The 14,834-nt window shown below is 35.6% G+C and overlaps 2 protein-coding genes across 2 annotated transcripts; both read right to left on the bottom strand.

Annotated features, from left to right (window-relative positions):
• Nucleotides 1-3,050: 3,050 nt before the first annotated feature.
• LOC133866608 (polyadenylate-binding protein RBP47C'-like) lies at nucleotides 3,051-10,349 on the bottom strand. Its single transcript, XM_062303184.1, has 7 exons — nucleotides 10,201-10,349; nucleotides 9,701-10,073; nucleotides 8,291-8,762; nucleotides 4,407-4,468; nucleotides 4,181-4,311; nucleotides 3,867-3,963; nucleotides 3,051-3,444 (listed from the first exon to the last, which is right to left on the bottom strand). Exons 2-7 carry the CDS (start codon nucleotides 10,046-10,048, stop codon nucleotides 3,280-3,282), a joined length of 1,275 nt encoding a protein of 424 aa, XP_062159168.1. The 5' UTR covers nucleotides 10,049-10,073; nucleotides 10,201-10,349; the 3' UTR covers nucleotides 3,051-3,279.
• Nucleotides 10,350-13,181: 2,832 nt separating this feature from the next.
• Nucleotides 13,182-13,520, bottom strand: LOC133865659 (precursor of CEP1). The gene has a single exon (XM_062302080.1). It carries the CDS (start codon nucleotides 13,518-13,520, stop codon nucleotides 13,182-13,184), a length of 339 nt encoding a protein of 112 aa, XP_062158064.1.
• Between the last annotated feature and the right edge of the window lie 1,314 nt (nucleotides 13,521-14,834).

The following is a 14,834-nucleotide window of genomic DNA, read 5'->3' as shown; positions in this document are numbered from 1 at the left end:
AAATATCTTGCAAAAAAAGGGTCTTAAATACTAATTAAAATAGCGCCGAGCCAAACGGGTACAGTAGGTACACCTGTAGATGCTGCTCGAAGCCATGCTACTGTGGTCCCCGGGAGCATATTTTCCTTCATTTTGCTCGGTTGAGATCGGGTTTGAATTTCGAAATAGAATGAATGGACGGTAGATATATCTAACGGCCTAGGAGTTCTTTGCGTTTTTAAATACTAGTTCTTTCACGTACAAAAAAAAAAAAAAAAAAAAAAAATAGTAGGTCTTTCTGCGTCCCAACTGCCCTACCCAACCCTAGGATGCTGTGCGCCCTAGCATCCAACAAATGCCAGCTCATACACTTGATTCGCGAGTTTTATCACTTATGGCTGTGGGTGTATGGTGACTAGATGGGCTACATCATCAGAACCGTTCGTTGTTTTCCTTTAGTTTCAGATTCGGAAATCAGACGGGTGGAGAAGGCCGTGGAGATTAAGACCAAGATAATTGTGTGAGAATACATACAAGGATCATTGTCTAGGTAGGTGGCCGGAATGCTGGATCTCTTATAAAAAACTCTAAAATCATTAATTATTACTTTCTCCAAATTTGTGGAGATCGTGATGCATCGGGTGACGTGTGCTCCACGTGCATGCGCCGACCAAAAGCTGAGTTGGATTTTGGGGGACCAAGGTTCCATGGATCATTGGCTCTGGAGACTTCCAGTTAATTCGAAGAGAGTGGAATACATAATTAAGGCATGGCTCAAAGGGTATAAAATTATAACTTTCATCAAACACGTTTTATGATTTTATCGAGGCTCCTTTGCTGTCATTTTGTTTTAAATATCAAAATTAACATAATTTACCCAACTTCCTCCATGTATTCAAATCCTTTGCTATCCTTCTCTTTTAAATATAAATTAAAAAATTTATAAATTACCACGTTAATTTACGTGACACTTATTAAGTCAATCACAAAACAATTATATTTACTTGTTAAATTTATTATTTTAATTTTTTTCACTCATATTATACCACGTGACACTTACATAATTACATAAATTGCTACAAAGAATCATAATAAAAACTGTAGTATCTAAAACATTAAAAGTAAGTATATCCAAAGGGTGCTAGTACTACAACTAATTAGGTTATGGGACAATGCTTAAAGTATTGCAGTTTTTACAACCTCTTTATAAACCGATGTAACAGTTAATAATTGATAAAATAATTTAAAGTGTATGCCCATCCATATCCCCATCCACATTAAGCCTCTCAACATTCATCACTCATCCTCATCACTAAATAATCTCTTCTCCAGCCAATAAGCTTGCCAATGTACATAAGTTCTTAGAGAAATACAAGATTTCTCAAAATTTGGTTCACAACATTAGATTGTAACACATCATTTGAGAACCAAATTTTGAAAAAAAATAAAATAAAAAAATAAAAAATTGAGATGTGTAGCATTTCCCAAGTTCTTATGTACAGTGATGCCCCTTCTTAAGTTATGTTAAGAACGTGACGCTAAAATGGAAATGAGTTGCATCGTGCTTAGTAATTTGAAGAAACATTTGGTGAGCAACTATAGTTAGGAGGCAGTTATTAACTGCTAATAACCGCCAACAATCGCTAACCGGATAATTAGAAAACCGAAAATAACCACAACTGGATAACCAGGTACCCTGGCTGCGGTTACCAGTTATAGGGTTTTAAAAAACTGGGTAACCGGTAATTGGTTATACATACACACACACAAAAATAATAATATTTATTGTAGATGGGCTTCAAACTCAACCTTTAAATTCAATGAATGAATCATCTTTAAGTTTTTTAATATGAAAGGTTGGTGCATTTGGGTGTTGAATTTTTAAAATTATAATTCAATTATTATTTAGTGCGCGAATTTTAAAATTTGACTTTTTAAAATAAGTTAAATAAAATATGATTTGTTTATAAAAAGTTGAATAAAATATGATATGTTTTTTTAAAAAATAAATATAATATTATTTGTTTTTGAAAAAAGCAAAGCAAAATCAGAATCATATTAATTTTTTAGAATTCTGTTATCAAACACACCATTTTTTGAATTGCCCTCATATTTTAATTACAATACAATTGTCATTATATTTTATAAGATTTCTTTGTTTGATTTTATTTTATTTGCAATCATTTTATTTAATCTACGGATTGATTGTGAGCTCATTAAGATGAATGAATGGTAAATGATAAATGAAATTATGCACATCCAGTAGTATTTACTATTCATAATTGAATATTGAATGGTTGGATATTGGATTAAAAAATAAAATAAAAAACCAACGAAGTATGAAAACCGGTTACCCGATTAATAACTGATTTTTAATAATCGGATAACCGGCGGTTGGTAATAACCACAACTGGTAGATCGGAATCGATTACGGTTATTTAAATGAGAATAACCGTATAACCCAGTTGCGGTTGCGGTTATGGTTATGAGGAAATAACCGCAACTGGTTATACACCGCTAACTACAGTGCTCACTATTCACTTACCAAATGTACAAACAAAGCATTTTTTAATCTCTAACATTCCCTCTCCTTTCAACAAAGAAATCCTTGAGGAAAAACAAATTTAATTAAATAGTAAAAATGAGTAACTAAAATAGAGAACACGACGTAAGTACTATAAAAAAAAATGAATAAAATAGACATACCATCAAACATACTTTTGTGATTGAAATTCAAAGCTTGGCTTGAATGGGCATTTGAGTGGTTTTTATCTTCTGCTGGAATTGGTTTTTTTTTTGTTGATCTGGTATCCATGGATGTTTCAAAAGGGACTTCTTTGATGGACTATTCTTCTATTGGACCCTTGGAGGTGGAGGTGGAGGTGGAGGTGGTTGTAGCCCCAATCAGTCAGCATCTCATAGGATTCGGCCATTGGAGGAGGAACCATTGTAGCTTATTTAGACTGCAGATGGCTGGTCAAAAAAAGAAAAGCACTACATGATAGTAGGTTAAAACAATGCAACTTTTTTTTGCATCAAAAACCCTACACACACAAACTCAAGAATCGAGATAATATATTCCAACAAATAAGTTTCTCATTTATGTCCCGTGATTCTTAAAAAATAATTAATCAAATCCCTACAAAATTACTTCAGGCTGTCAAAATTCAGTTCCACTCCACAATTGGAGGGATTCTTAAGAATTCTATATAGAACCAACCAAGTTACAGAGAAATAGGGCAAATTTTGCCCAGTCTACCGTGACAGTGTCTAATTTCTAGAACTACTAGTGCAGTTCCTTCAGCTTACTTGTTGTTGGTGGTTGCCATAAACAGGGTAAGCCCCATATGCCGCAGCGTACATGCTTGGGTCGTGAGGTGGGGGCAGAGCATATCCATAACCATCATAAAGCTGCCCTCCTCCATAGTATGCCCCATTCCATTGGTAGCCAAAATCTGCTCTAGACTGCCAAACCCCAAAAAGAACCAATTAAGAAAAATAAACTGACAAGAAATCAGAATTTATGAGCAGATAATGTGAAAAAGATGAATAGTTTTTGCAGGTCCTTGCAAAAGACTTCTACAGCTATGAAGATTTCCAGTTCTGAGTCATAATTCTATGGAGCCACCATTAAATAAAATGACTATATACTTCCTGAAAGAGAAGATGGAAATTGTTTTGTTTAGGATTCACATGAACAACAATTCAATCAAAACGGATTAATGACCATTAACAGCTAGAGAAGACTTAAACAGTCCAGCCCAAGTTAATTGCATGATGAACTCTACATTGTTCATTAAATCCCCAAAAGCTCTTTCCAAATGCACCCAAACATCAAAAGGTGGTGGGAGTAAGGGACTTTTTTGGGAGGGCGGGGGGAGGACTACCTGCTTATTTGCTGGATTGCGACCCCAAGAAAGCCGCACTGTTTGCTTACCAATTACTGTGCCATTCAGTTTCTGCAACGCCTCCTCTGCATTATTTCTGCTCAATAAGAAACAAGATAAAATTTTAATATACTCTCCCTTTTTTTACCCTATCAGTGAGTTACACACGCACCCAATTAGTCTTAAACCCCGAATCATATCCTTCATCCTGTTCTTATGGTAGGAGGAGGTACCAATATAGTTAAAGCCATTAGAAAAGTTTTGATGTACCATCTCTTGATATGACAAAAAATAGTTATGGTAAGAAACTCTACCTGTTAACAAACATTACAAATCCACACCCTTTTCCAACAGGTATTTTAACAGAGACTATCTCACCATACTGTGAGAAAGGCTGCTTGAGGTCTTCATCGGTGACATTAGGATCAAGCCCTCCAACAAATATCTAACATAAAATTTGGGTTAGCGAAGTGAAGAAGGTAGGACTCCCAAATGGCTATAACTTAAAAACCACAACCACATGAAGAAGATGAAACTCACTGTTGTGTTTGTTGAATCCCTGTCAGACTGGTGTGCAGACGCACCATTTGATGCATATCCGCCTAACAAAACCAATAAAAATTAAAGCACATATTTAAATATGCAATGTCAAAGTTATAATCCGTGGTTACATAAGGATAGCTCCCTTGATGCTTCAAACCATGTTTTGACCTACTATGAGCAACCTTGTTTTCACAAGTACATATGTATTAGAAAGAGAGGACAAAGGGACGCAATCGTAATACATGGGTGGTATACAAGAGAGTACACCCAAAGTACAAGAAAACTGCTAGCTTCTTAAATTTAAAAAGTTAAAGAAACAAATTACAGAAGAAAAACAACTAGTAGCAGCCATCCCAACCATAAATTTAAGAAACAACTTGGTTGGCAGGAAATTAGAAATAATGAAAATTTAAGAAGAGATCCTAAGATACAACTCTTCTTCGAATTTGCTTGTTGAAGATATATGTTACATGTGTATACAGTCAATCCAAATGCAAACTGCCAACAATGCAAAGAGACAACCTGCCCCAAAAAAAAACACTCCCATAACCACTTATAATCTGTCTTTCCAATCAAACTGTACCTTTGGCCAACAACTCATTTAACTTTTGTGTCAATGATATGGAAACAATTGTTCACATCAGTACTTTCTGGTCAACCAAAATAGTATGGTAATTTTTTTTACTTATTATTTCAGAAATTTCTGGTCTACCAACTGAAAAAGAATGATGAGAAATGGTGAAGAATTCAATCTAAGGTGCAATTGTACAACCTTCAACTAATTTCACAGAGTTGAAACATACACATTGTTAAAATATTAAAATCAAGGCCTTTGTTAATTTTGAAGGTTTTAGAGAATCACAATTCTTGAACCACTTTTTTTTATTAGTAAATCAATCTTATTAAAAAGTGCATAGGGGTGTAACCCAAGTACACAAGAAATATACAAAAGAGATCCACTTATAGAGAGGAGAAAGAACACAAATCCAAAAAACTAAAAAAGCGAAAACTACTTGTAGCAATCATCCATTGATAAAGGGTTTTGACCATAACATCTTTTAACTATGCCACTGTTCTCACGCAATCTTCGAAGTTTTTGAAGTAGCATTCTCTACAAATGCACCACATCGCACAAAGCGGGGCCATCCTCTAGGCTTCTAAATTGGGGTGACTACCAAACTAGCATCTCCAACTCACTAATAACTCCACCGCCCGTTGGGCCATTACCCACTCTATCCCGAAAAGACGGAAAACCGAAGCTCATAAGTCTCTAGCTACTTTGCAATGGAGCAACAGATGATTAATGAATTCCCCACTCTTCTTACACATGCAACACCATTTCATTCCTATGACTCGCCTTTTTCCTAGATTATCCAAGGTCAAGATTCTAATACTGCTGTGCAAACAAAGAAAAGCAACCTCAAAGGCGCCTCGCTTCTCCAAGTGCTCTTCCAAGGGAAAGATTACCTAGCAGGGGGGTTAAGCACATGATAAAAAGATCCAACCATGAAATATCCGTCTTTTGGAGGGGGTCTAACAAATCTTATCCTCGTCTTAGCCCAATAGAGTATAAGAGACCGTAGAATGAGGTGACTGCTGCATCTTCCAATCATGCACGACTATGATGAAGGTAACATTTCATAGACAGGTGCCATTCGAAATTTGCATATGGTCTACAATCAAGGCCTCCTTAAAGTGAGCTATGCTAAACAACATCGAGAAGGCTTCCTTCAAGGTCATATCTCCAACCCGCAAGTCCTGCCCAAACCAGATCCTAGACTCGTCTCCCATCTCAAATCTCACACATCTGGAGAAATCCCACTACCCCCTGCTAATGTTTTAATATACCCCCACCACATAGGACCCATGCACCGCATTGGAGCACTACCCACCCCACAAGCTCTCGTATTTAGCTTCCACCACCGCTCTCCACAACGCCTCCCTCTCTGTGGCATAACGCCAAAGCCATTTCTTCAACAGGGCTTGGTTGAACAAGGTCAAATTCCTAACCCCCAAACCTCCTTAAGATAGTGGGGTACAAATCTTAGACCAGCTAACTAGATGGAATTTAAACTCGTAACCAACTCCTGCCCACAAGAAATCTATTAGAATATTCTTGATTCAGTTAGCAACTCCAAGGGGGATGGAGAAAAGGGACAAAAAATAAGTAGGCAAATTAGACAAGTGTTTTTAATCAAAGAGATCTTATCACCCATTAACAGATAAAGCCTCTTACAACCTGCTAAATAACATTCCATCTTTTCAATAATAACAACCCAAAAAGATTTTGCCTTAAACGGAGCCCCAAAAGAAGGCCCAAATACTTCATGGAGAACAACGACACCCCACAAACAAGGATATTGGTCAAACCTCCAACATCATCCACGGCACCAACGGGAACAGACTCTGATTTAGCCAGGTTAATTTTCAACCCTAAAACAGCTTCAAAACATAAAAGAAGAGACACTGCTAATCACGAAGATTCTTGGGATTAGCCTCACAAAAAATCAAAGTATCGTCTGAAAAAAAGACATGAGACACATTAATCACATCATTACTCTTTGACCCCACTGAAAAACCTAATAAAAACCCCCCTATTCATTGTGGCGGACAACATTCTATAAAAGCCTCCATGACAACAACGAACAATAACAGGGATAAAGAATCCTCTTGTCTCAAGCCATGAGAACTATTAAAGAAGCTAGATGGAGACCATTAATCAATGCAAAGAAGTGCACCATAGATATGCAATGAGCTATCCAATCTCACAATCTTTCCCCAAACCACATCTCCTCAATAGGTACAATAAGAAGTCCCAATTAACATGATAGCAGGCCTTTTCTATATCCAGTTTGCAAAGCACACCTGGGACCCTTAATCTAATTCGCAATCAAGACATGCATTAGCAATAAGGACAAAGTCTAAAATCTGTCTCCTCCTAATAAAGCATTTTGAGACCTGGAAATAAACTTTTCCTCATTTGATAGGACTCTTTTGCAATAGCATCCATCTCATTGAGTTCAACCAAAAGAGCTTTTTCCTCTTCTCGACAATGTCAGACACCTCCTCATCCCATATTTTTAAATCAAGTTTCAAGGCTTTTAGCTTTTGAGCCAAGTAAAAACTAGGGAATCCTTGAAAGCTAAAATATTCTTGAACACCTTGAACCTAATCACAAAACCCCCTAATGATCTGATTTTGGGTCATGCACAAGAGACCTTGGACCAATAAGGCATGCTTTCTTTACTGGTTGACATCATGCAAAGATACGTTATGCAACAAATTGATGTCTTACCACTGAGAATCCATAAGCGACGTAACATAGATTACTTCCCCTTACAACCCCACACCCTCCTTTTTCTCCCTCGGACCAAAATAGGAAAAAAAGAAAAGATTGTGCAATAATTTTACTTGTCCACTTCTAGTAATCAGCATAAAGATTTTATGATGAAACTCATTATACAACAACAAAAGAAAACATTGAAGCCTAGTTGACTATTTCTTGCATATCAAAAAACAATCTTAACGATACACAAGGCTCCTTCCATATAAGGAACAAAAACTAACAACAGAATCTTTTTACTCTTCCAATCATTCAACATATTGGGATTTGCCCCCTTTTCACAATTGCTTAATGAATATAAACATTGAAGCCTAGTTGACTACTTCTCACATATCAAAAAACAATCTTAATGATACACAAGGCTCCTTCCATACAATCAAGTCCCTCCTATGATGAACATAAACTAACACCAGAATCTTTTTATTCTTCCATATTAACATAGAAAACCAAAGAACCAATATAACAACTTTTTTTTTTTGAAAAGTAAATCAAAAAACTTAAACTTCTTATAATGGAAGCAATTAGAATAATTAAGTACCTTGTGATTGTTGATATCCAGATGATTTCCTGGGTGTTGCGGCCCCAATGCGCATAGGCCTGCTTGAACAATAAACACCATTCATTTCAGTCAGGGCCTGTGATCTCTCGTTGTCATCTCCAAATCTCACAAAACCATAACCCTTTGAACGGCCAGTATTGGCATCAAAAACAACTTTTGCAGCCTTAACAGATGGATATTTACTAGCAAAAGTTTCTTGCAATAAGCTATCTGTAACATCTGCGGCTAAATCTCCAACAAAAATAGAAAGATCAGGAACATTATCTGAACGCTTTTCCCCCGTGCTAAATGTTGCCCAGTTCAGACGGAAGGGCTGTTCTGTATTAGGCATCAAAATGCCAGCAAAAGTTTGTAAAACTTTTTCAGCTGTTGCATGTGAAATAAATTCCACAAATCCATAGCCCTCTGATAAACCATTATGTTTATTGCGAATAACCTTAATGGAGGTGATCTGTATGAAAAATAACAAGACGTTAGAGGACATAGCAACGAACAAAACAGAAAAAAACAATATGTGGCACTTTTTCTAAGTGATCATCTATTTAGATGGAAAAGATTACAATTTTTTTTTTAGAAAGTAAATTCCAGCTGAAAATATTAATTTTCCCAAAAGATAATCGAAGGGTCATGATAAATCTGCACAAGTATATGGTGTGTACACATTTGGTAAGTAATTTGACCACAATATTGGTATTTCCAAAATCCAATTTTGACAAGTATATTTCCAAAATCCTATCATAAATGAGGGAGGCCTAGTGCAATCCAGATTAGATGCTGACACACGTTCTATGACGTAAAAGCAATTTAGGAAGCTTCAACCCTCTATCCCCATGGACAACTACTACGAGGAAGCACCAGATATATCAAGCATTATAGAATCAACTTGCGTCTCTTTTTTTCCCTTTTTTTGGCCAATAATTCCATTCTTGAGTTTGGCTTGTATCCTGTTATTTAATAACAGGGCATTAACACATTTAATGCTTTGAAATGTCCTGACCCTTGATATTCAATAACAGGAGATGTCCTGGTACTGAATAACAGGATACAAGCCAAACTCTCTATTCTTTACCCCATTCACGTATAACCCACAAATTCCTCTACATGCGCTACCATTTCCAAAAAAAAACTACATTTTTTCACCTTTTTCCATATATCACATACATTCCTTAAACCAAAAATGACACACAATCCACTCCAAAAAATAACACCTTGCCCAAAGCATTAACATAAAAAGCTTCCAATATATATGCGTCAAAACTCACGAATAGGTCGACTAACAATTCCGGATTCATGTATATACGCAAATACGTACGTGTAAGCTTGTACGAAGACACTACAAGTCTATGCTACGTAGAGAGAGCGAGAGAGAGAGAGAGAGCATATACGGACCTCGCCGGTGGAAGCGAAGCAACTGTGCAGGTAATTCTCGTCCATCCAATGGTGCAAATCGCCGACCCAGATCGTCTTATTCTCGCCGCCGTCAGATCCCTGCTGCTGCGGGTGTTGTACCTGCACGCGCTGCTGGTACGGGTGGTATGGCACGTAGTGCGGCGGCAGCGGAGGCGGGGGAGGAGGTCCGTAATGCTGAGGTGGCATCATCTGGTGCTGCATTACCATCGCCGCCGCCCGATACTGCAAAGCCGCCACCCACTGAGACGGCGGCGGCTGCCCCTGCTGCGGCCGTTGATTGTGGTTCTCCACTTCCTGCGGCTTCGAATCAGAGCCGTTCGATTGCATCTTATCTCTCTCTGTCAATCACTCACTGTATAAACGTAAAACAAAGATTCAGATTCAATAACCAATAAGAAGTAAATGGAATCCGAGATTCACAGAGAGAGAGACAGAGAGACAGAGACAGAGAGAAGAAGAAGGTACGGTTAGGGTCTAACAGGAAGATTTATTTTGAGGGCGACGGACGCGGTTGTAGTTGTGACGGTTGGATTAAGAGGAAGGGGTTGATCGTGGCCGTTGGATTCGTAAACTGTGATATACATTGGTATCCGCCGCCAGCTCGCCTTGGTTTTGCCCCCTCCTTTAGATATTTTTCTCTGATTTTCGGATTTACTTTTAGAATTTTTATTAGTGTTGCTGCCAGGTAGTTTTACTTTTACCTCACGAATCCGCCCCATCGTTTGCAATTTCAGTTACTATTTATGACACCGAAATTCCTGAGAGTTCTAACTTCTAAAGCCAAATAGAATCATTATAAAAATTAGGAAAATTTATGAGTTTTTGCACAATTTTAATTTAGATCAATTATATAAATATATTTTTAATACTTCTCATTTTTAAAATTTAGTATTAAATTTATAGGACTCACGTTGAGTTCTACAGATTTAATAATAGATTTAAAACCTTATTGTATAGAAATATATAAAGAATGTATGTGTATAACTTCTCTTTAATTTATTTCTTAGATTTTTAAATATGACTTTTAATATTTTTGAATTTTTACGTTTATCATTTTACTTTTTCTATTCACGTAAGCAGTTTTGTAACATCCATACTACATGTTAAAAAAAATGAATTTTTACTTGATCAAAAATATCAATAAAAAAAATAAAAGATTTAGAGGGGAGTCACCCCTTTCTCCGCTAGAGAACCTCAGTAGAGGTGACTCAGCCACCTACTCTTATAGGAGTTGTTGGAATGGTTTAATTGGGGGTGGAGAGGCACTAACTAGTGTTATTTTAAAATTTCATTATATTAGAATTAAATGATTATGCAATAAATTAGATTTGTCAATTTAATTATTTAGTGATTAATGTGGTAAATTACTAAATATCATATAAATTGTCACATAAATTTATAAGGGAGTTATAGTAAAAATTCTAGTACCCCAATCATTTTATATTGATTTTTGTGGGGATAATGTTGGTGTTTAAAAACTAGTATTGGATTTAACTGTCATTTTGTGTCCCTTTCAAAATAATGTGACATTTAAAATTAATATTTAATCACAATTTTATAGTGATTTATTACAAACTTAATCATAATTTTTAAAGTCAGATCAATTTAGAATGATAGAAGAATAGCAAAAAAAAATTAATAATAATAAAATAAACCAAGTAAACAGGTAGCATTACTCGTACGGGGACAATAATGCAGCCAGATCACTCTGTGTTACAACGCTGTCGTTTAAGAGGGTTAAACTTTGGTCGACCATATATGGTGGGTCTCTAGCTGTGGGTTTGCTTCTCCGCCACCCTTTTGTACGCATTCATCGCCCTAGAAACCTCACAACTCTCTATCTCCAACTTGGCGTATCGGATCCACGCGTTGAATTTTGTGGTGGCACTGCAGAAATATTGAATTTTACTTCAATATTTTTTTCCCTTCGTTTCTCCTATAATCCAAACAGAAGACCAAATTAATTAAAGCAAACACAACATGGATTTTGCATAAAACTAATCTAAGTTTAATTTCAACATCCCAAACAGAAAATTTGCCGGTAATTGAAGACCGTACTGAATTGCCTGAGACTGAGTGCCATTTGGCCCTTCAATCATCGTGCAAGAGTGTCGACGGTGACTAGATTTAGACCGTCTGATCTCTCCCATATACCAGTGGCCGGCTTCTGTTCATCGATTTCGTACGTTCTCGTCATACACAGATTTTGAGGGAGAGGTACTATGCAAGTGATTGTCTGCCTTTGCTGCTAATTATGCTTCCATTTTTGTGCTGTGCTTACGTTTGTTGGCTAGAAAAAGTACTGCAAATGTTAATTGATTTGACTAAGCTTACGAGGAATTAGGAATTGTAGATTGGAATCAAATCTTAATTAGCAATGCTAATCTATAATTAAGTAGCCTAATTAATTACCCCCTTTGTAACCCTTTCCCATTTTCAATTAGAAAAAAAAAAAAAAAAAATAGTAGCCTAATTAATTAGAGTAAAAAAATAGCCTAATTAAAAGTAGCTTGAGGAATTGTCACGATTAAATATTCCAAGAATTGCATGTAGAGGTTTAATCAATAATTATTTCTACTTTTACTCGCGTAGCCTCCATAAATAGATCAAGGTCGCGTTACTAATTAAAGAAAAATTTGCTTAAAGTAGTTGCCATCCATTGCAAAAACAAGTTGAATTGTGAGCCCAGAGCCATCAATTGGAATAAATTAAATTATATAAAAACCAAACCCGGCCATTCTCCCTTTTGAAGTAATAAGGCGCTATGGGTGACGATCGATAGATATATATATAGTGCCAACGTTGCTATCAATTTTTTTTTTTTTTTTTTGTTAATTAGATAGTTGGTACCCAATTAATTAAGATTAGAATAATTTTAAGGACTATTTTATTGATCATGGAGGTCAAGATCGTTCAATTGATTGTCAATCATTAGAACAACTAATTATAGCACATATAGTTTGGTTCTTATCATTGTTAGGAGTAGTTGGGACCTAGATAACCCCATAGCTTGAACGTAACTCAAACTAATCAAACTATATATATATATATATCATCTCAACGGAGGGAATAACTCAAACGTTTGGTAGATTGGTAAATTACATTATAAAATTTTAAAAAAAATTAGGACTGAATTACAAAACGATTAATAATTTGAGGGAATAACTATAGTTTTTATATCTCTGTAATTACTATAACTATTGTTAATATATATATATATATATATATATATATATATATAATACGATTGATGGCTATATGTTAATCTTACGCAAATCCAATATTTCAATTGATTGATACCACGAGATCATATTATTACAAATACATTCACAAGGAGAACATACGTGCATATATATATAATTATAATTAGCATCATACATGATAAAGCAAACCAAATCCAAATATCTAAATAATCCACAATAGATAGCAAATATTCATGATCACTTTATATAAATATATTCTACTGCTTTGGATCTGCGCTTCGAGGCCCTTTAGCATGTCCGGCACCGGGACTGTGGCCTGGTTCAGTGGGTCGGAAATCATCAGTACTGTTTGATTCAACATTGCCAACGCCAGGGATTGCAACTTCATGATCATCTAAAATGCCACGGCGCAGGACGTTCCTTCCCGTTTGTCCCCCGACGTTGTTCTCACAAATGCTCAGATAGTTTTCATCACATTTCTTGTTTATTTGGGTCCTGATCATCAGCAACCTTTCCTCAGTGGAAATAATTCCATGAGAAAAGATAATTGCAAGAAGAAAAGCACTGGTGTAAATGAGCTTGAAGTTGGCCGCCATGACAGAGAGTTAAGGGAACGATTTGTCTTCAAATGTGAGTGAGAGAAAGGAAGGGAAGGATATTTGGCATGAAGCTAGCTATTGTATCGGTGGGTTTATATAGACCTCGATCGATGGTGTAAATTCCAATAAATTCTTGAAAAGAAAATAAAATGGGAAATTGTAAAAGATTCCAATGATTATGTTTGCCAAGTTTCTCTTTGGAAGAGACTGGCGCATGACATACTAATTCTTATGTTGAGGACCCATAGTATTCTATTTTGCATGTGCCATGCATGCAACTATTCGATCCATTTCCCTGCACATATCTTTTACTTTGAAAAAAATATATTAATTCTGGAACTAAAATAGAATGATCGATCAATTGCGCTTAGTGCGAAACATCTAAACCCACTACCCAAGCTGGCTATGATGATAAGACGTTTCTGGTACGAACCCAACATTTGACAATTCAGTGTTTTGCCCTTGAATCTTTGCTCAAATGCCTTAGCGACTACTATTAATTACTTCGTCATATTTCACGTGGCTACATTGATCATGGACATCTATCGATCGATCTGTGTTTACACCAGAGAATATAATATCTCCACGGAACTGAAACAGATAGATGTACACGAAACCATCTAGCTAGTTCCTTCTCCTTTCTTTCGTGGGAGGGAGAAACAACTAATCAAAATCTCTACGGGCCGGGATTCCATTATGTCTGTTAACGGCGTGTTTTGGAGTTTTTTTCTTTTAGTTTTCTGATATGATATAAGTGTTTTTTTTTTTTTTTTATTGAGTTTTTTATATATGAATTGTTTGTTAACCTTTTTGTTAATTTTGAAAAGAGGAAACAAAAAACTTAACAAATGAAGTCCCAAACTTCTTCATAAAGTTGAAAAGCTAATAATCAATAAAGATCTGTTTTTTGGGTTTGCGATTTCAAAACGTATGATTTAAAAATAATGATTTTAAATACAATTAAGCGTATAATAAAATTACTGTTTACCCTTTATAATATTACGTTTTTAAAAAAATACAAATTTAGCTCACAAATTTTATAATATTTAATAGTTTATAAAATTTGTGAGCTAAATTTGAAGTGAAATTTTAACAAAAGCTAAAATAAAAAAGTTATAGAGAGTTTGTTGAATTTGACTTTTTTTAAATTTTTTACTAAATTTTGATGAAAAAATTGAAATGATTAGCTCACTAAGAATAATCTTAGCCTACAAAATCGAAACCAAACATGCTCTCGATCTCTTTATATATATATATATTTGAAAACATTCTTTCTCTTTTCATTTTCTTTTCTCTTCAAGAGGATGTTGA

Source organism: Alnus glutinosa, chromosome 4 (genome assembly GCF_958979055.1).
Source record: "Alnus glutinosa chromosome 4, dhAlnGlut1.1, whole genome shotgun sequence".
Lineage (NCBI taxonomy): Eukaryota > Viridiplantae > Streptophyta > Magnoliopsida > Fagales > Betulaceae > Alnus > Alnus glutinosa.
This window is presented reverse-complemented; position numbering and strand designations above follow the sequence as displayed.